Source organism: Myxocyprinus asiaticus, chromosome 16, assembly GCF_019703515.2.
Source record: "Myxocyprinus asiaticus isolate MX2 ecotype Aquarium Trade chromosome 16, UBuf_Myxa_2, whole genome shotgun sequence".
Lineage (NCBI taxonomy): Eukaryota > Metazoa > Chordata > Actinopteri > Cypriniformes > Catostomidae > Myxocyprinus > Myxocyprinus asiaticus.
Genome location: NC_059359.1, coordinates 35,711,672 through 35,734,183, shown reverse-complemented (window position 1 = coordinate 35,734,183; position 22,512 = coordinate 35,711,672). Strand labels below are relative to the sequence as shown.

Genomic DNA, 22,512 nt, shown 5'->3' with positions numbered 1-22,512 from the left:
TTCTGAGACATAAGAAACTTTGCATTGGAAACTAAAGAATAAACCCAGGAAAACACAAAACTACGGAACAATGTGACTCTGCATGTATCGCATGCATGCACTGGTGCAGTTAACATGGGAGTAGCATGAAGTTTACAACCTGAAATAAAAGTGTGTTGGCATAGATGTGCAGCACAGGAATGAAGATGATGTGGCGCTGATGCTGCGAGTGCACAGCCAAAGGCATTGTGTTTACAATGGTAAGTTAGAAGCCTATCCTTTTCAGCTCATTCCAATTCAGTTCAAAATATTTGAACTTAAATTGCTTTTGCACATGAACTGCGTTCGCAATATTGACCACTTAGAACCACATGGTACTTTGCACAGGTCCTGTATGCATAAAATGCATAAAAATGTAATGCATTAAATGCATAATAATAAATGCAGAATATATATTTTGTGAGATGCATGGGACTGAACCCAGAGATACCACTGAATTAAAAAGTATTGCTGTTAGAATATAAATGCATGGGGTTATGTATCTGAATTCAATGGAAGATAATAGTTCTGAGACAGATGAAAAGAATTTGCTTGAGTGTCTGAGCTCTTTGCAAGGTAAAGCAGTACAGCACATTGTTTATATTGAGATCAGATGTTTTGAAGTACAGTATGCTTTTATACTCTGCAGAAATCTACAAGAGTCAAGACTCTGTCAACAATGCCCTGCCGATGCGTCTGAGAGTTGTTCAACAACAGTGCTTAATGTTTTTCAGCATTGGAAATTCTCCATAGCATTCGTGCCAGCTCCAACCCTTCCCATCAGGAGAGACCTGACTAAAATCTCTGACTCAACAAACCCCAAGTTCAGTGCATTCTGCCTATGAGAGATTGTTTTTCAGTTACCATGTATTGTGTAGCAATTATTTGCAGAAAAGGAGATAAAATATTGAATGCCTCCTGGCAGTGGCGGCCAGATGTTGATCTGGACTTTAATCTAGGTTCCATCTGGAGGTATTTTAACAAGATTACCCGTTCTTTTGAAATAAATAACAACAATCATGCCACACATGGAGATTTGGTGAATTTCTGCATGGCATTCAGTCGTTTTGCACAAAAACTCTAATGCTTGTTGTCTGTTTTTGTCTCACTGCACCCATTTGCATTGAAAGAATTCCAGCAGTGATTTTAAGGCACTTACCATTTTAGTTTGGCGAGATCAAATAAGTTTTATTTTGGCATGCCTTCCAGATGGTTTTGCTGGCATGGAGGTGATGTCTAATTGTAGGTTTGTTGACACCAGGATACTAAAAGCTCTTGCAATTGTCCAACTGTGATCTTTGGTGAAAGTTTTGCTTCTTAGAACATGCTGTATGTGGTGACGAGATACATTCATTTATCACTGCTGAAGTTGTTAGTAAATAAATAATAGTGGGGATGGAAGTTTCAGCCGTGACTGTGTTTTTAAGCCATTGTCTCGTTTATAAAGTTTTACAACCTTTTGTCTGATTAAATATATATTCTATTTCATTTAACCTCAAGGATATTTTTATACTTGATCAAACGAAGACAAATTACTGTCATCGATGTAATCTATTTTATCGGGTTGATTTAGTCAGATTAAATACAATTTGTATTGGCATAAAACCAGTTATTTTAGATGTTACCACATGAAGCACACTTTTAGGTAAATTTATATATATATATAAGTGTGCTTCATGTGGTAACATCTGGTTTTAATCAAGTCATCATGAATTAACCTGAATACATGATTAGGTTACAAAAATAAAATTAATTTTAAGGGTGACATAGGTAACAATTGCGGGTTACCAATTTATACAGTGCAGGTGGCCTGACAAAACATTTTTACAGTGTTGATTCTTGAGTAGCTAAGGGTTTTTGCCTGTGAAAACTCATATAACCTCCTTTACTACACCAATGTGAACCTATGGTTTGTGATATTTATCTTATGAAGTGGTCAGATTTCTCACGTTTTTAGTGAAAGTCATTCAATGATACAGTCATGTTTCTAATACTCATCTTTACCAAGGGTTCTATTAATTTGTGGAGGTTTATTTGTACAGTATGGAGTATGTATGTATTTCTTTTTGTGACAGTTGACATTTCCATGAGATTAGAAAAGCAAAACTGTGTGTGCACTTTAAGTCTGAAGTTAGATTCTTGATGACATTGGATAACTGTGCAGCTCTGTCCAAACAAACCCAGGTTTGTCACAGATTTATGGATTATGAAAACCCACATACTATTCCCATCCTTAAACCTGTTAGTCACTCCCCTTGCATGAAAAATATAAGAAAATGCACCACCAAATCAATGCATCACTGCCATTTTAGTGCAATCTTAAAAGTGTTTGCAGATGAAGTTGAAACAGAGTTTTATTCAGAATTGAAGCTGTAACATCTGCTAAGTGTGACTCATTTCTGAACATCTTGAATTCACTTGTATGAAGGGAACATACTCTAAAAGCAGAGAGTGCCATTTTTTGCTATTCGATATTTTCGGAATATGTCATAAATATAACATTTCATTGGTGAAAACGCTCTATCCACACTATTATTATTAAATGTGGGAAGACTGAGTAATATGATGATGACCATGAGTGCTAAAATCTCTAAATATCCTGCTGTGGTCTCATACTGCATCATTAAACTTCTAGCAAAAAGGCATCAATGGGCTGGCCAAGAGAGAAACTCTCAGGGGTAATTTCCTCATTAGGTTGCAAAAGCGTCAAACATGCATGAGAAAAACGCCACAGATAAGTTCTGGCATAAATCACGGCTTGAGGTTCACTGTCATTTTCCCCTTTTTCGACTTGTTCTCTTACATTTTCACCACTTTGTTATTATTAAGACTGCCTAACTTCTATCCCTAAAATCCACAACAACACCTGCAGATTGCGCTCATTTAGAAAATACTAGTGGGTGTAGCTCCTCTGAACAGGATTGAACACATTTTCTGTAAATTAATGTTTGGGTTATTTGATTGAATGATTGTGTGTGCAGACGCTTTATTTCAGTCACATGACCAATAGAATTTCTTAATTTTATAATTTTTAAAACCTTCCCAAATCATGCCAATCTAGGGCTGGGTATTAGTACAGATGTCCCGATTCGATTCCTATTCACAATTCAATTCGCTTTGATATCGATTCGTATTGGTATATTTCAGTTAAGATGTCCCTTTTGCTTTTACATATGAAAGAAATTCTCTCCCAACTAATGTTGTTAATTATACAGGGGACCTTCTAACTAGTTACATTACAAAAATATGAATTTTACTAATTATATTTATTTGTTTTTCATCATTTCGGTTACATTTTGGCTTTTTAAAAATGAACAAATCCATGTATTCAATCAATAAATAAGACATAATATTTAATATATTATTTTTTGTTCAATGTTTATTGTTTATTTGTGCAATTTTTACTATTTACAGTTATTTACATGTTCAGTTTACATTGATTTGTTGAACACGTGCTAAAACTGTGCTAAAACCGGTACTGTCTCTTTAACAACACCGGCATTTCTGAGCGCATGTTAAGGTCAGAGACTCGATTGGTTAAATCTCATTTGTGCTATGCATGATTAGAATTAAATATATATTTTATTTTGTTGATTTAGATCAACAACTGACTGTTGAGAACAGAAAGGGTATTAAAAGAGACATTATTCAATGACAGATGGGTCGTGGATCTCGTCTTTGGACACACATTACATGGAACAAATTTTACTCTCAACACGTAGTGAAAGGATCTCGCTGCTGAATACTCCACCACTATACTACACAATTCATTCACTGGTGAGTATCGTGAAACATTGGAAAATCATTATTTTTACCCACCCCTATTCCAAACCAGCCTAAATTTTGTCCACCTGCCCAAGCAAATTTTTCCCCGCACAATTCATTCAAAACTAGCCCAACTGGGCAGGATCCCACCCATCTGGCAACACTGCTGTTAGTTGCTGTGTCCGAAAACTGGAAAATGAAAAAAGGGATCAAGGCACATCCGAATACAATGTTTGCATCACATCCTGTCTACTGAGATACCTTCATCTGATACATTTTTTAAAGCAGCATAGATTTATCCTTGGCTGCCATTGAAATACCAAAATCCTGTGCGTGCGGATCCATAGCGGTTGAACTCAAGAAAGAAAATGACGGCCAAAGTGTCACAGTCACCATTGTTCCAAGGACTCTTATTTTGAAATAGTTTTTGTCTTGTCCCCAAACTACATTTCCCAGGATTCACTGCCCTCACCACAGCCACCTGTTCTCCATTCCCTCATCAGCACCTTGTGTATAAATACCCTCTAGTTCAGTTCCATCACTGTCAGCTCTTGTTCGTTGTTCGTAGTGGCATAGTTTATGTTAACTCAATGACTGTTTTGTTTTGTAACCCTAGCCATCATCTTCTGTGTATCCTTGCCTTCTTGTCATTGTGAATTAAAGGACTGCTGCACTTGGATCCTGCTTTCTCGCCTCATCTATGTTAAACATGACAGAAGAACTGACCAAAAACAAAATGGATATACAGTTAGGATTATTAGGATTAGGATTATCCTCCTCAACCAAGGGGACCGTCCAGTTGAGGATCATGTCCGTGGGTTTTTCCAACTGGCGAATTTAGTGCACTATGAAGACCGCTCTCTGGTGGCTTTCTTCGGAGCTGGTCTGAATAGTGCACTGAAGGAACTGATGCCTCCGGCAGATCCTCACTGGATGCTGGCCGACTATGTGGAGGTGGCTCTGCAACTCTGTGGCTCACCCTTCACTGTGGGAAGGGAGGATGAGGACAACTGCTCCAAGCCTTCCACGGCTCCTTGCTCCAAGCCTTCCACGGCCTGTGTTTCCAAGGTAATTCCTCTCCATACATTCCCACTAAAGAAATTTTCAGGGGGGGCTCACCCTCTACAAGCTCCGGTGGTCGATTAGTTATTAATTATACACTTGGTTTTGGCCAAAACTTTCTTGATTATGTTTTTCAGATTATTAGACCTTTGTCATTTATACTGAATGAATGCTGGTATCCTAGCAACGATGAGACGTAGTGCTGCCTCGGAAGCCTGTCTGAAAACAGTTTTTAGAGGTACCTTCATATGCAAACGCTGTCTGTTAAGTCATTGAGTGATAAGTCAGTAAGGCAACAAGACAGTTTAGGATTTGGACACATCCAATAACATCAGATGTATTGCATTTGTTTTTTTTTGTTTTTGTTTTTTGTTTTTTTTTTTTTTTGTACCATCTGTATCTGTACAAAATCTGTAAAAAATCACTTCTGTAGCAGCAGTAGTAGAATAACAAAAAAGTTGCAAAAAGTGCCATGGTGTTACAATGGTCATTATGACATGGTATCATGATAATACCATGGGATTCCTTGAAGTGCCTCAGAGTATCTTGTAAATACCATAGTACACAAATATGGTAACCATTTACCATTATATGGCTAAATCAAAGTACCATGGCATTACCAACCGAAACTGTACCATGGTACCAAAGTACTTTTTGAAGTGTAATTGTCTAAGTGCAGTTTTGTAAGCTTATTTATCTATTGGATCTAACACCCTGTGACCATCATCCACTAGTGATGTGGTGACATAGTAATACTGAAGGGCTTGAGGCCTTAAAATCGAAATCTGCATGACATAAACCTACTGTAAGAGCTGATTCATGTTTTTGTTTTTTTATCACAACTTAAGATTTGTCTCTGACTCACACAACATTAACTTGAAGCCATGTCTGCCAAGTATTTGGCCTTCATGTTAATCAGAGGCAGCCAATAAGCAGTGAGAGTGTATGAGCATGGTAGAGTGGGATAGCCATCAAGGGAATAAGAAAGGATTGTTTGAGGAAGTAGCGACATTGTAATAATGGCAATGACATTGTAAGCACAACCCCCCCCCCCCCCCATTATTTACACCATGATCAGTGGAAATATGTAAATGCTTCACACTGCAACCACCACAATGTTCAAGCCAAATCTACACCCTTACAGTCAAGAGAGGGAATCTGCTCAGTTCTGCCATACAACCCAGGTTAGAAGCACTTCTGTGAACTCCCTGGATATTTTTTACAAAATTCAGGGTGGAAAGTTTCAATTGAACTTTTGTCCCAGGATTCATAATTTAGTTTATACTTGGGTCCCCAGATTTCACTACCATACAGAAGGATGGGTTTGATGACACTGTCAAATATTTTCAGCCACAGTTTTATTGGGGGGTTAAATTTGAATAATATTTTTCTTACACTGTTAAATGCCCTACGATCTTTGTCTGTTAGGTCTTTTACAGCCATGTCAAATTGTCCAGAAGCCGAGATTGTCAGACCTAAATAATTGTAACTGGTTACATGGCTAAGAATTTATTCCCCAAATGTAAAAGACATATTTTTTTGTCTTTAAGATGATTTTTCTTTTGAAAAATTATGACTTGTCCATGTTTATTGGTAAGGCCCAGTTACTGCAGTAATTTTCTAGAATTGAGAAGCTTTCACATAATCCCTCTTCAGTAGGTGACAAAAGCAGCAGGTCATCTGCGTATAGAAGACATTTGATTTCTCTGTCCTCTAGATTGAGTCCAGGGCTAGAAGAGGTTTGAAGCATTGTGGCCAGTTCAGTAGTTTGTATGTTAATGTAATCTTGTATAGAAGAGGTAAACTTATTTGGCTTGGTGTCCGTATACTGGAGGGCTCAGAGCTCGAGACTTGACTCGAGTCCTGATTACCCCAAAATGGCATTAAGGTGGAAAATCAGCACCATGACAACGACAGGAAATATTAAGGACAGCAAGCTGGCAACAATTCTATGTGGTAAATTGGCTTGGAGGATACATCTGAAAATTTGTTCTTCCCCCCCAAAAAAATCTATATAGAGGGAGTGCTTTACGCATTTGTTTGAAGCTGTGTTCTTGTATGATAGCTGGTCGAGGGGGGCTACACTGCGCTTAGAATGGGAGACCACAACTCATCATAGAAGTGGATGGGCTCACGGCATTCGGACAGGGAAGGTGAAAACAAGAGTTGGCTCGTGCTACGTTCGAAAGGTAAAAATAGCGTTGAGCGTGCAAGCTGTGTTTACTGAATGGTAACCAACTGGGAGGGTTGTTAGGCATTTTGTTAAGATATCGATGGTTAGAGGCATTCTGATGCCTGAGCATTTAATGAGCAGAGATATTTGGGGGTTATTGACTGCTGGGGCGGACTTGCCGAATATTGATTTATGGAAAAAGGACACAGCTCAGATAGCCTTTGGTGGTACCTGGTTAAATGCCTTTGAATTGGTATAGGAATGAAACGAATGGTGAAATGGATAATTTGCTGTAGAAGAATGATTATTAAGCGCAATATATATAACCCCCCAAATTGGGTGAAGGAAACGCCAAATTGAAGGCTGACAGAAGTGCTAGATCGTGGTAAACTGCATTGGAAAAGCCAGCTTTCGGAGGCAGCCTCACGCAAGGTTATGCTCTGGGTGGAAGGTTTGGACGAAGGACATTTATGCGGCTATAGGTGGCTGTACCATGATATTTTGCATCTAATCAGCCAGGTTACAGGGGCAGACTCTCGTAAGGGCCCAATCCGGGTGGACGGTTTAGATTAAAGGACCTGTGTATGGCCATAGGGAGTTGTACCATAGGTATACTGTCAGATTGGCTGGCTTACGGAGGTGGCCTCACTCAGAAGTCTACACAGAGACAGGGAAATATGGTGCTTGAAATGAATAGGAGGAGGTGGTGACCACCATCTCCTGTAATGCTCGTTGCAGCTGCTGAGGAGTGAAGACAAAGGGCTTCAGCGGAAGCATGGTAAAATGCTGCTGTGGCTGTCTCCTGTGGGAGCTGAGTTTAAAGTACTGTTGCCGCAGTGGATTGAGTATTTGGGGGCATGGTAAAGGGGCTACTGTGGGTGCGCTGCTGTGTTTCCATTGCTGTAGATGCACATCTATAAATTTATAGAACTTAGGAATTGAAAGTGCCTGTGGAGAAAATAGAAATAACTCTGTGTATACACACCTGTAAGGGAAGCGAAAGGTTAGTTTGGAAACCTAGCCATTATATTTATACACACCTGCAAGGAAAGCCAAAGGTTACTTAAGATAAACATGACGAATATGTTTGTACATGCATGTAAAGGAGGCAAGTGGTTAGATAGGAATACATAGCTTGATTACATTTGGCATGGGCGGTGCACTGCTGCGGCAGTGTCAGGTGGGGCACTGTTGCTGCGCTATCAAGTAGGGCACAAATGACTTAATTAAATTTATCAACACCCGTAAGGGAAGCAAAGGTTAGTTTGTACTTAACTATAGGGGAAGCAAATGGTTAGTTAGGAATACGTAAATGTATTACCTTTACACACATCTGTAAGGGAAGCAAAAGGTTAGTTATAGAAAACATGTCAATTATGTTTATATGCAGCTTTAAGGAGAGCAAAAGTTTAGTTAAGAATACAACTTTATTACATTGTCATGGCGGGGCACTACTGCAGCAGTATCAAAATGTGAAAGGGGTGCTGCTGTGGCATTATCGAGAGTATGGGGGTGATGCTGCAGCAGTCTCGAGCGTGGGCGGGCGCTGTGGCACATTATCTGGTGGGGCACTGCAGCTGCAGTATCAAGTAGGACACACATGGTTTTATTACATTTATGCATGCCTTATGTGTTGGGCTCGTTTCAACCATGGGCGAAGGAAATGTCAGTGCGAAGGTTAATGGGAAATGCTAAAAGGCTCTTAAGATTACTGCACCACCACTGCACTCGAACGGGAGAGCAAATTGCGTTCGAATGGCAGGTGGTGCCGAGTAGAGAATCTTGCAGAATTGTGGTTTGCGATGTGTATATATATATTTATGAGCTACGCCCCTAGATTTTTTATAAGAGGAAAACAGGCCCATGAATGCGGTGCTTGGACAGTGCATTTGCACCGTTTGCAGGGATGACGGCGCAGTTGTGACACAAATACAGCACTTTGTGCTACTTTGCAGTGTCAGGGGAGTTTGTCATATGGCCAGAAAGACACTGTGGTATTGGTACCTGGACAGCCCATTTGTGCTGCATAGGGATGTTTTGAGGCAATGGTTGGAGCATCACAGTTGTGCTTTCTAGCAACTTAAATGTTTGCTGTCTTTGGCTCCTTGGAAGGTAACGGTGAAGTCTTGGGATGATACCTAGATAGCGAAAGCAAGAGGAAAACCTGTGAACAATCCCGTGGAAGGAATTTGGAAGTAATATTGGTGAAACCCTTGCGGATGGTGCAATTTCAGGCATTTCTGTAGAAACAACAAAATATTCATATTTACGTGAAACTTATACACATTTCACAACCCTAAGAAATCTGTGGAAAGTTAGATCCATGGCCACTGGAGTGTGGGATGCACTTGTACAGAGGGGTAACCTCAGACTGCTAATGCTTATTTGAGGAGAAAACATGCAAACTGCTAATGCTTATTAGAGGGGAAAGCATGCATTTGACATTTCGGGGACATGAGTCTAGAGAGAAAATAAAATAAATATTAGTAGCATTTAGAAACAATAATGTGACCAACAGCATAAACTATCTAGGATAGAGTTGCAGCTCTGCACTGCATATGGAAATGCAGGAGAAATGTGCTGGGAAATACATCTTAATAAACAATGTGAAAAAACAGCATAAAATGATCTGAGAAATAATGAGCTTTGGCTCTGCACTGCATACTGAAGTGTAGGAGATATGTGCTGGGATATACATCTTAATAAACAATGTGATAAAACAGCATAAAATGATCTGAGAAATAAAGAGCGCTGCATTCTGAAATGCAGGAGAAATGGACTTGCGATCATTATTGACGGATTCACTTGTGGCCATTCACTCCTTTAGGAGTATGTCTGCCACCTGCTGTACAATATACATTTTGCATGGTAATGCACGGCAATAGTTTTGTGAGGAGGAAGTACTCCGCTTGCAAGAGAGTGAGAGAGGAGACAGCTGAAGTGCTGCAATTAAGCTAAAAGGAACCACCTGTGCGCTAGAATGGGAATAAAACAATCAGGCGTGTGGGAATAAATAGGGACAGTTCCGATAAAAGGACCTGAGCACGGCCTTATGAAACGGTAGCACTGGTATATGGTGAAGCAGTGGCCAGTCTTGTGGAGGCTGCCTTGACGCAATTGGATCTTCTTCAGCGAGTAATGGTTAGAAAGGGAGAAAGGCAGAGTAGAAAAACCACCTACTACGTTAAAGTGGCAGCCGCCATATTACGATGTCTGAAAATAGTGAGCTGGAACTACAAGCCTGAAAAACCACTTACTACATTAAAGTGGCAGCAGCCATATTACGATGTCTGAAAATAGTAAGCTGAAACTACAAGCTTGCATTGACTGCACTGATTGGACAGTTTTTGAGGCTCTATACATATCCTCACAGAAATTGATATATGATGTCACTGTATCTGGAGCTCACAGATACAGTGACATCATATATCAATTTCTGTGAGGATATGTGCATGCCTGCTAGGACTAATTTAACATAAAACAATGACAAACCATGGTTTACAGCAAAACTCAGGCAGCTTTGTCAGGAAAAAGAGGATGCTTACAGAGGTGGGGATAAAATTTTTTACAATCAGGCCAGGAACACACTGAATAAGGAAATCAGAGTGGCTAAAAGAAGCTATTCTGATAAGCTGAGAAACAAGTTTTCAGCTAACGACCCTGCATCAGTGTGGATTGAAACAACTTACTAACTACAAGACTCCTACCCACAACACTGTAGTGGACCAACAACTGGCTGATGACTTGAATGTGTTCTACTGTAGATTTGAAAAGCCCAATCTCAGACCCCACACCCGCTCTGACCTTCACTTCACACAAACATCAAAACCTCCTGCAACCCCCCTCCTGCAACTCAACCTGCACTTAAGATCTGTGAAGAGGAGGTGTGCCGTGCCTTCCGGAAACAAAAGACAAGGAAAGCACAAGGCCCAGATGGTGTTTCACCCACTTGTCTAAAATCCTGTGCTAACCAGCTGGTCCCCATCTTCACACTGATCTTCAATAGATCACTGGAGCAGTGTGAAGTCCCATGCTGCTTCAAATGCTTAATCATCATTCCTGTCAAAAAGAAACCCAAAATCACAGGATTAATGACTACAGATCCGTCACTCTGACGTCTGTGGTCATGAAATCATTTGAGATGTTGGCCCACCTGAAGGACATCACTGGACCCTTTCTAGATCCCCTTCAATTTGCTTATCGAGCAAACAGGTCTGTGGATGATGCAGTAAACATGGGATTGCATCATATCCTGCAACATCTGGACAGACCAGGGACATATTCAAGGATCCTTTTTGTGGACTTCAGTTCAGCTTTCAACACCATCATCCCAGCTATTCTCCAGACTAAATTACACCAATTCGCTGTTCCCACGTCTATCTGTCAATGGATCACCAGCTTTCTGACGGACAGGCAGCAGATAGTGAGACAGGGGAAGTTCACTTCCAGCACATGTACAATCAGCACTTGTGCCCCCCAGGGATGTGTGCTCTCCCCACTACTCTTCTCCCTGTATACAAATGACTGCACCACCAAGGACCCCTCTGTCAAGCTCATAAAGTTTGCAGACGACACTACTGTTATCGGCCTCATCCAAGATGATGATGAGTCTTTATACAGAAGGGAAGTTGAACGGCTGGCTCACTGGTGTAGTCAAAACAACCTGGAGCTGAACACGCTCAAAACAGTGGAGATGATTGTGGACTTTAGAAGGAACACCCCAACATTGACACCATTCTAAACAGCACTGTGGCAGCAGTGGAGTCATTCAGGTTCCTGGGCACTACCATCTCACAGGACCTGAAGTGGGAGACCCACATTGGCTCATGGCAGGCCCAGCAGAGGTTGTACTTCCTACACCAGCTGAGGAAGTTCAACCTGCCACAGGCGCTGCTGATACAGTTCTACTCTGCAGTCATTGAGTCTGTCCTCTGCACTTCAGTATCTGTCTGGTTTGGTTCAGCTACAAAATCAGATATCAGAAGACTACAAAGGACAGTTTGGACTGCTGAGAGGATTATTGGTTGCCCCCTGCCCCCCTTCAAGAACTGTAGACCTCCAGAGTGAGGAAAAGGGCTGGAAAAATCACTCTGGACCCCACTCACCCAGCACACTACCCTTTTGAACTGTTGCCTTCTGGCAGGCACTACAGAGCACTGAGCACCAGAACCATCAGGCACAGGAACAGTTTTTTCCCTCAGGCTATCCATCTCATGAACAGTTAAAACTGCCCCATTAAGCAATAATTAATGTGCAATACACAGCTTAGTCTATTTATATTTATCCAACTTACCATACCTCTTCTGCCATTACATTCCCTTGCTTCTGTATATAACAGCTTTGTATATTGTACTTATATATATATATACTGTATATATACTTTATTTTCTATTCACCTTTTTATTATATATTTTTTTATTATTATCTCTGTTTTGTTGCTGTTTTGTTTGTGCACTGGAAGCTTCTGTCACCGAGACAAATTCCTTGTATATGTAAGCATACTTGGCAATAAAGCTCATTCTGATTCTTCTGATTCTGAATAGTTTCCCAAGGTTGCTGCTCAATGAATTGTCCCTATATATGTTTAGGTTAAATGTGTCACCTTGTTTGAGGATTGGGGTGATTTGATTTTCTTTCCAATTCTCAGGAAAGTGTCCTGATTTTAAGAGACAATTGAATAAATTGAGAAAGGCCTCGTTCAGTTTGTGGCTGCCATGTTTCAACATCTCTTTGCAAATTCCATTGGATCCAGTAGACTTTTTATTTTTTGAGGGATTTGAGTTCCTGTTTTGATAAGGGGGTGTCCAAATTATTTAACTGACCCTTTATTGTGTATTCTAGTTGATGTAGTTGGGAGGTCACATTTTTGGGGGGAGTTTAGCTCTCTTTGTGTATAAAGGTTTCCAAAATGTGGTGTTTGGGTCACAGATGGGAATTTGTTTTTCTTTTGTGGACTTATTTAAATTGTTCCATAATTCCCAGAATAAATTTGTATCAACTGCTTCCTCAATCTTGTTAAGCTTTGTTGTCTTATGTTCAGCTCCTTTGCTTTTTAGCAGTGACTTGTACTTTTTAAGAGTTTGTTGATAGGTGGCACATGTTTGTTGGTTTGAGGGGTCTCTGTGTTTTATTTGATAACAATCGTAGTTCTTTTCTTGACATTTTACATTCTTTGTCTTTTGACAATTTTCTTTTTACTCCTGTTCATTTAGATTTTTTTTCAGTGATTTGCTGGCAGTTGTGAAAAAGATTTTATTTAATTGTTTTGTTGCCATGTTAGTGCTTTTCGCATCTTCTCCAAATGTGGTGAAGAGAAACACATCTATCATGTTCTCAACCTGAGTGCTGTGGAGTTCAGCTTCATACTGGGCTGGTTGGGAGGGTATACAGTTTAGACTTCTGATCTGAAGATGGTAGAAGACTGGCTGACTTGTTCAGACTAATGACAATGTGACAGTTGTCTGAGAAAGGTAGCTGTGGCATCACTGAAGTAATTTATCTTGTTTTGGTCTAGATCTGTGATGGCATAGTCCACTGTGCTGCTGCCTAGAGAGGAGCAGTAGGTAAATCAACCCAGAGAATCACCCATTCTTCTGCCGTTAACTATATAGAGACCCAGGCTTTTACAAAGCTGCAGAATCTGCTTTCCATTTTTGTTTATCGTGTTGTCATAGGTCAGACGTGGTTTAGTAAGATGTTTGTTTAGATGTATATTTGTATTATTAATAATAAATGTATCACCAACTGAACTAATATAATCTAGTTCTTTCCCAGTTCTTGTATTCAGATCCCCCATTATCAGGACTGAGTCAAGAGACTGAAACTGAATGATCTTAGATTGTAATGTGTTGAAGATCTCCTCACTATAATAGGGTGACTCATGTTGGGTGATGTAGGTGGCACAGAGGTAAGTATCCTCATCTGTACAAACAAGTTACTTTTTCATTTTAATCCAAATATCTGTATAGCAATAATTCCTCCTGAATCTCTTCCATTTTTAACATGTGGGTGTTTCACTGATGGTATACGTAATTCTCTGTAGTTTAAAAGAGTGTAGGTTTTAGACTCTAATCGACTCCATGTCTCAAGTAATATTATGATATCTGAACCATATACAATATTTACAAAACCAGGGTTCTTGCTTTTTTCTCCAAAAGTAGCAGAAAACATTACTAAAATACCTTAGAATATCAACTGTATAACAAAAAGAGGAGATACAGTAAAATAAATATAACAAAAATAATAAAGAATAAGCTTAAATTAAGCTGTTGCTAATCAACCTAATACATTTTCACATATAAGTTTCAGCATGTTTTTATCTGGCTGATGTCGCTTGTGTCTGCACTACCTCTTCCAATCACAACAGCAGCGTAGTTGTCTGTCTGTCTGCTGGCATGCTGTCTCACCCTTTCCTCATAGTCAGGGGGTGTGTCCTCAGAGCTTTTCAGTGTTACATCCTTGATTGTTTTAGCAAATATTCTCATGCCCTTCGATGAATGTGGAGACGGTCATAAAGGTGCTCATGAGTGATGCGCTGATGATTTGCTATATGTACATTCAGTATGAGTGCACACACATCGGCTGTCTCTGCATTATTGGTATTGATGATGTTTTGTGGAATGTCTGTGCGAGGCAGCAGTGTAGAGATGATGACTTTGGCTCTGAGGTAGATTCCTCTTGCTGATTTTGCCATGATGATGAGAGCTTTGGCAACATCCACTCTTCTGGTGCTGAGGTCGTTTGTCCCAGTGTGCAGTAATATGTGTTATGGTGTTCCCAAAGCATCCTCTCTCAGCAGTTTCAAAGCAGAGTGAGAGGTGGGACACCAGAGTTTCCTCACAGTTCTCCTGGTTCTCCAGTCTCTGGTCCAGGTGGTTGCACAGAGTCACAGAGGATGATGATGTTGTGTTGTCTCTTCTGTTCTCTGTTGGATGTTGTTGTGGTCTGTGGATTTCTCTGTCTGGTGCTGATGTGTTTTCTCTTGGAGTTCTGAGAAGTTCTGAGAAGAGACCTGAGAAACCTGCAGGGTTGCAGGGGATGATATGGTGTGTGTTTGTGTGTTGACACTGCTGGTGTTGTGTTGTGTTTGTGATGTGTTCAAGAGGAGAGGTGTTGAGTGTTTGTGTCCTGGCACACTGTTGCTGTTGTTCTGTGATTGTGATGTGTTCAGAGTTTGTGTGTAGCTGTTGTCTCATCTCCTCCAGTTGTTTTCAAGCATATTGCTGTGTTGATCTCTCTTGACCAGCTCATCTCTCACCCTCCTCAACTCCTCTCGCAACTCCTGGTTGTTCTCCTCCAGCTGGTTGTTCTCCTCCAGCTAGTAGAGCAGAGCTGATGAAGTTGTTGTATGCTAAGGTGGCTAGTCTGGTTTTGGAGCTGAAAAAGGTTGTTGGTAGTTTCCACTTTAAACAGGAAGTAGTCCTGCTCCAGCTCAGCGATGTTGTCTCTCAAGGTCTTGATCTTTGGAGATGCAGGAGAGACAGGGTGTCTGTGTGCTACAGAGGTGCTCAAGCTGAGGGTTCCGTTTGTGACTATTATGGTGCAGGCCTCTACACTGCTCTTCACCTCAGGATCTTTATTTAACTTCTGAGCCTCCATTTTAAAGTTCATGAAACTCTTCTGAAGTTCATCAAGGCTGGGTTCTGACCCCTGGACCATGACTGTACCGTTTTGATACAAGTTTAAAGTCAGCTTTATCTCTTTTTCACCTTCCAGAGTGATTTGTCTACCTTTACTGATGCCACCTTTTCTGCTGCAGTTCATGGCAGTGCAGAGAGTGCTGTGCCAGGCTGATGGCTGATCAGTCAAGAAGAGCAGGTTACACTGGACTCTGTTGGGTTCTGGTCCACTGTAGTCAGACAGCAGCATCTCTGGGTTCTCTCTCAGGATCTTCTTCTTATCTTTATCACACTTTCCCTACTATAACATTCCATCCTCCCAAACATTTGCCTTCTGCTGGGAATGGTAAATATAGCTGATCCTCCTAAATGGATAAAGGGTATTGCTGACCTTTGCGCAGTGCAAGAAAGATCACAGATCAAATGGATGAGTTTTCTTGCAGCTGGTTATGGTCAGGAAGATCTTGTTATGATGGCACTGCCATTTTTGTTTAGTCTTGGGGGGATACAATGTTTCTTAATGCAGGCATCTTGACCTAAGATCTTTTTCTGTTCACACTGAACTATAACTTGCAGAACTTAAAGGAATAGTTCAACCAAAAATGAAAATTCTCTAATAATTTACTCACCTTTATGCCATCAGAAACTCAGAATTACCTTCTTTTAATTGAGATTTGAGATGTTTTTGTCCATACAATGTAAGTCTATGGGGTTCAAAACTTTCAAGCTCCAAAAAGGACATAACGGCACCATAAAAGGAATCCATACGGCTCATGTGGTTTAATCCATGTCTTCTGAAGTGAACCAATTGCTTTTGGGTGAGAAACAGACCAAAATGTAACTCCTTTTTCACTATAGGCTAAATCTTGCCATCTGCAGTCTCCTTGATGACCACAATTACACTTCCTCACACTTGACGCATATGCAGAGCACTTGTACACTTGCACAAACAGAACCAGATCTATCACTTCTGTTGTTATCTATGATGGCCAGCACTAAAACAGGTGTATATGGGTCCAAAATGTTTTGTAATTGATCACTTAAATTACATTACTGATAAATGCATGTGACAACATTGCATTTGTAGTGTAAACATTAATACGTCCTAATGGGTCCCAGACAGCAGTGAAGGACCAGCTACTCGCCTTTTAAACAAATAAGCATTTTAAACACTGTTGGTTACAGTATGTGTGTATAACCCAAGAAGGATGTTAATACCAGGTTTAAGCAGGGCCTATTTGTCAAATGTAGGTCTAGGTTCACAATTTGCCCCTTTCTTAAAGTATGTTTCACTCATTCCATTATGAAACAGTTGTAAGCTCCCACCCCCAACACACCACCAAATAAAAATCAAAAATTGACCACACTTGCACCTACGTAATGCACCAATAATTAGCCTACTTTCCTATGCTAGACCAGCAGTTAAAGATTTCCCTTCATTATAGAATTTGACATATACTGTAAAATGATTACCTGAAAAAGACAGACAAACACTGCAGCTGGAGGAGCCCAGAGCACCATCTCGCCCAATTACCTCTCAGCATTGAGTGAGTCTTTGTTCTCTCCTGTCATGAGAAGACATTCATTCACATCTCTACTGCACCCATCATAAACAAACATTCAGCTGCTGGCAGTTTATTTGTTTTCTTTGTCTTGTCTTGGCAGAGATAGAAGTTATGAAGTACTTTGGCATTTCTATACACTCTTGATTTTGAGCTAGAATAAATCTAAGGAAACATGACTGTCAAGAAACCAGTCACTTCTCTCTGGATGCTAGTGAGCTGTCAGTGCAGTTCCTTATGTGTATGTGCTGGACTGATGTCCATTTTAACCCTAAAATATGTGGGTCAAAAATGACCCAGCATTTAGTTTTTAAGACAAATTTTTACATGAAGTGTTTTTTTCATCTGACACCCCAGGTATTCCTTAATTAGGGTGTCTTGGATCATGTGAACTGACTTTTTTTTTTTTTTTTTTTTACATAAGAGAGAGTTTGCAACACTGCCTATAGGATGCATATGTGGATTGTATGTCCCATATGTGTTTACTATGGTATTTAATGCACTTAACTTAGTTGACTTATGTAGAAAATATATATATATTATCCTAGTCCGTTGTACTTACAGTATATGTATGTGTTTGTGTTGGTAGACTTGAGGCATTTCATATTTTACTACCAAACATGGAAATTACCTATATTACTATGATAAAAAAAAGAAAAGAATCAAATCTGTATTTAAGGAATTTAAATGGTTTTACAGTAATACAAATTCAGCTCTATCAACATTATTTGTGATACAGACAATAATTTAGCCTCGTCCCTCAGTTTGTTAAAACAAAAATAGCGTTTACAGAAATGCAGAAATAATGGAAGTCTATGTGGCAAGGCATTCTGGAGAGTTTAAAAGCAGAAACTTGCAGCTCGTATTTTTGTTTAAGTGCTTAAATTATTTCTTTTTTTTTACTGAAATGTGTCATTTCCACTATAAAGTTCTCTAAATAATCCTTTTAGCATTGAGACTACTGTTCTTGGTGGATGAACTTCTAGTTATGCTTTATCGACATTGGCCTGTGTGAATTTTCATCATGTGGCTATACTTTTGAAAGTGTATATTTTAGACATTTATCCCAATGCAATGCCTTGCCCCATTCACTTTGTAAGTATATTACTGAACACACTGTACCCTACTGTAGTTTTGTTTGTTTGCTGTCAGTAGAGTTTATAATAATATAGACAGAGTTTATAATCTGCAGTTAGAAATAATTTCCAATTAATAATTACCTGTCATGCGTTGAATGAATGAGTCCATAGAAACGGTATTTTGAAAATGAGTCCACAGAAACAGGGAGACAGAACGTGACATTACCTACCCCCCCCCCCCCCAAAAGGCAAATCCTGGTGCCTAAAGATGGAGAGGGGCAGGAGGAAACAGGTGACCAAAGGACGGGGTGGAGTCAGGAGGTTTGGGGGGCGGCCACGGAGTAGGGATGGGATCAGGAGGCCTGGGAGGAGGCCACAGGGTAGGGACGGGATCAGGAGGCCTGGGAGGAGGCCACAGAGCAGGGACGGGATCAGGAGGCCTGGGAGATTGAGTCATGAGAGGCAGAGCCAAGGAAGGTGAAGCCATGGAAAGCTCGAGGGACGGAGTCATGGAAGGCAGAACCGTGGATGACTCTGAGGCGGAGCCAGGGAAGGAGGAGCCGTGGAAGACTCTGGGGGCAGAGCCATGAAAGGCAGAGCAGTGGAAGACCCTGGGGGCGGAGCCATGGAAGGCGGAGCCGTGAGAGGTTCAAGGGGCGGAGCCGTGGAAGGCAGAGTCATGGAAGGTGGAGCCGTAAGAGGCTCGAGGGGCAGAACTTGAGATCCTAGTGCCTGGAGCATAGCCGAAGGCTCGTAGGACCAGGGCGGAGCCGGAGACTCGGAGGACAGAGGCGGAGCTGGGGGATCGGAGGACAGAGGCGGAGCTGGGGGGAAGGAGGTCCCTGGTAGAGCCGAAGGTGGAGCCAGGTGACCAACTGACCAATGTAGAGCTGGAGGGACGAAGGACCCCGGTGATGCCAACAGGCTGACGGCCCACGGTGGAGATGAGGGGACATAGGGCCAAGGTGACAAAGAGGGATCGGAGGGCCAAGGCAGAGTCCAGGGTTCAGAGGGTGAAGGCGGAGGGTAGGCAGATCCCCTTGTCTGTGGAGTCACCGGGGCTGATGGTCGAGCCGGTGACTTGAGGGGAACCGGCTGATCAGAAGAGGAGGATCCAAGGAAGGTGTCGAGGGGCTGAAGGTTATTTCAAAAACATCAAGTATTTTAATAGGGACTGGGCTCAGCTCACCCTCAGTGGTGGGAGTATGGGCAGGGCTCCACTTAATGCCCTCGAACTCCACTAAAATGCCCTCTGGGATGGACATTAGTGCTGGCTCTCGCACCTGGTCAGACTCCGCGATGGGCTCGGGCTCTGAGTCTGCGGTGGGCTCAGGCTGTTGGTCTGTTTCAGGCAAGGCTGATGGCTGGCTGGGCTCTGGGTCTGGAGTGGGGCTTGCATTGTCCTCATTAGCAGGGCAGACGGTGAATGGCGAGTCACAGCTTACTAGTACCCATTCCACATATTTGGCGAAGTTCCCTCGAGGACCCTCCCCAGACAACTTTGCCTTAGTCGCGATGCTGAGTCCGACATAGTAAAAAGTGCATAGGCAATCATCTGGGTAGTGGGTTAGCTGAGCCAGATCTAAAAATTCACGAGTATGGTCCTCAAGGGAACAATCCTCCTGTGTGAGGAGGAGGCGGCGAACTGCCAGTAGATCCATCTTGTTGGGTCAGTTCTTCTGTCACGCGTTGTGTTAGTGATGATGATGAGGTGAGAGGCGATGGATCTATTTGCAAACTTAAATGAAGATGGAGAAATATAATAACATGATGTGCCATAAACTAAATAAACAAACCATCACAACTATTACATGGACGAGAACTGACAGAGAATGAATAACACAGGAGGATTTATACACAACAGAACTAATGAGGGGATGGCAGACAGGTGAGGATGATGAGGAACAGCTGGTAGTGATAAGGGCAGTGCACTTTGGGAAATGGCATCCAGGGGGAAACTTCAAAATAAGAGTCCTTAGAGACAGGAGGGAGACAGAATGTGACATTACCTGCACATGTGTTTTGTTGGATACATTTGGTATCCAACAATTATTACATTATTTCATTATTTCATCAACAGCTGATTTATACACTATGCTTGGGTCATTAAGCTGTAGTCTGTGCAAGACTAATTAGTTATTAAAACTTTTGGAACACGATAGCTTTTAGGGGAGCATGTTTTCCCAAAAAAGTTCTCCTTGTCTGACTGATTAATCCACATGTTCTTGGTCTGTCTTCTTGTGTTTGTTGTGCTTGGGTTGTTGCCTTGTGTAACAGTGTGATGTCTTTGCCATTCTTGTTTGTGGTGTATTTGCCAGTTTTGCTTAACCATGGTGTCAATATGCTTGCTTGCATAAATACTACTTACACCTTCAACCCTTCTTTTAACCATCTGGATGTCTGATCCCTTCACTCACCAATGGGGAAATCAGCCAAATTTGATATTTTAAGATTAGATTTAGTTATATTTGTTTTGTTTCTGGTGGACTGTGTGATTTTCTAACAGCTTGTTTTGATAATGTGTTTTGCTGAAAGGTTTGAGTTCTGACTCATTTCTAACACTGTCCTGGATTTAAAGATTTTCCCTTTGAAACTGAACTGTTTTCTTATTTAAATACAGTGCCAAATGTGTTTTTAATAGTGTTGACACCCTAATGCCAATTATGAACACGGCTACATGATTGATGTAGCAAAGTAGATAGCCACAGTCTACCGATAGATTAATATTGTGGACGATGAGAGTTTTAATGCCCACTGCAAAGAAAATGCAACCTATGTGGGGAATAGTTCTTTTAATTAGTCAAACTCCCACTTAGACTTTGGGAAATGTTTAATGTTACTTGAATTGTTGCTATTTTAGTGCATTTCTATCTTAATACTATGGAAGGCTTTGTTTGGAAAATGTTAATAAAGTATTATATTGTTATATATTGTTTTGTTTTCTTTCCTAGTCACGTGATGCCATGCGAGGATTGGACTTGTGAACGGTGAGCTCTGCGCACTTTGCTAGTTTTAATACTTTTTATGACATAAACCGGTGAGATCCGATACACTCTGTTCCATAACAGTTCTAGGAGGACAATATGTCAAAGGATTAAAACTCCTCGGGCCCTGGAAACATTAAACGACACTTACGTGCTCAAGCTGACACCCCCGAGCAGGCCACGGGCCTGAGAGTCGATTTGGTCAGAGAAATGCGGGAAATGTGGCGGGAGATGCTGAATATGTCAGCAATGCTGACAAAGGTCGTTGCTGACTTGGAGGATCTTGGTGTGATATGTAAATCGATCACCGCCAAGGAGGCGAAGTTTACTGATATGGTTCCAAGAGCGGGGGATGTTGAGAAACAGATCAATTACCTGGAGTCATCGGAGAGGGAATTATCTGCTAATCTGCTAGCAACCAAGGTGGATTTGAAGCATGTCTGGGAGAAGTTGGAGAACTTGGAAAACCGTAGCCGGTGGAACAACATTTGTATCGTGGGAGTCCCGGAGGGAGTGGAGGGACAGGATTCTGGCTCGGCAATCCACAGAGGGAGACAGGCCCCGATCAATTCTGACCAAATTTCTGAGATCATCCGATAAAATCTTGTGTTATGCGAGGCGAGGTGTAAAGGAAGGCTTTCTTGGAAGAACCACAGCATTTTCTTGTTCACAGACTTTGCGAACTCGACAAGAGAGAAACGTGATCGATTCAAGGAATGCAATAAACTTTTACATCAATGAAAGATCACTTTTGCACTGATATTCCTGGCCAAATTGAGAATAGATGCTAAGGATGGCTGTAAAACATTCACATGCCCACAGCAAGCGGTGTTCTTCATAAAGTCAATGAAGTCATTTTGTTGTACTCGCGTTGCAGCCGAGTGGACCGGCTTACTGAATATTCGCTTGACTGTTTGAAGAATCCGCATGCTCTTTTTGTGCTGGTTCCGCCTATCGGCTGGAGTTTATTTTGTGGAGTATTTCTTGCAAAGTAATTAGAGTGAGTTAAGTCATTTGCTTGCACTCATGTTACAGCCGAGTGGACTGGGTCACTGAACATTTGCTTGACTGTTTGAAGAATCTGGGCACTCTTTTGTGCTGGTCCCGCTTATCAGCTGGAGTTTATTTTGTAGAATAACACACCTTCAGGACAGTTTTGTGGATGAATCTACATGCTCTTTGTGTTTATTCTACCTATTGGCTGGAGTTTGTTTTATAGATTATCTTTTACTGTGTAATTCTGTCTCACAA

At 41.2% G+C, this 22,512-nt stretch overlaps 1 protein-coding gene across 2 annotated transcripts in view; it reads left to right on the top strand.

The window, feature by feature from the left end:
- gask1a (golgi associated kinase 1A) overlaps positions 1-22,512 on the top strand; it is a 49,975-nt gene continuing 27,463 nt past the window's right edge. Inside the window, exon 1 of one of the 2 annotated variants that reach the window (XM_051721144.1) lies at positions 1-239. In XM_051721144.1, coding sequence (XP_051577104.1) covers positions 237-239 — 3 coding nt within the window. In that variant the 5' untranslated portion in view covers positions 1-236. Of the gene's footprint in view, positions 240-3,667; positions 3,796-22,512 lie in introns of those variants that run through there. The other variant, XM_051721141.1, reaches the window with a different exon arrangement.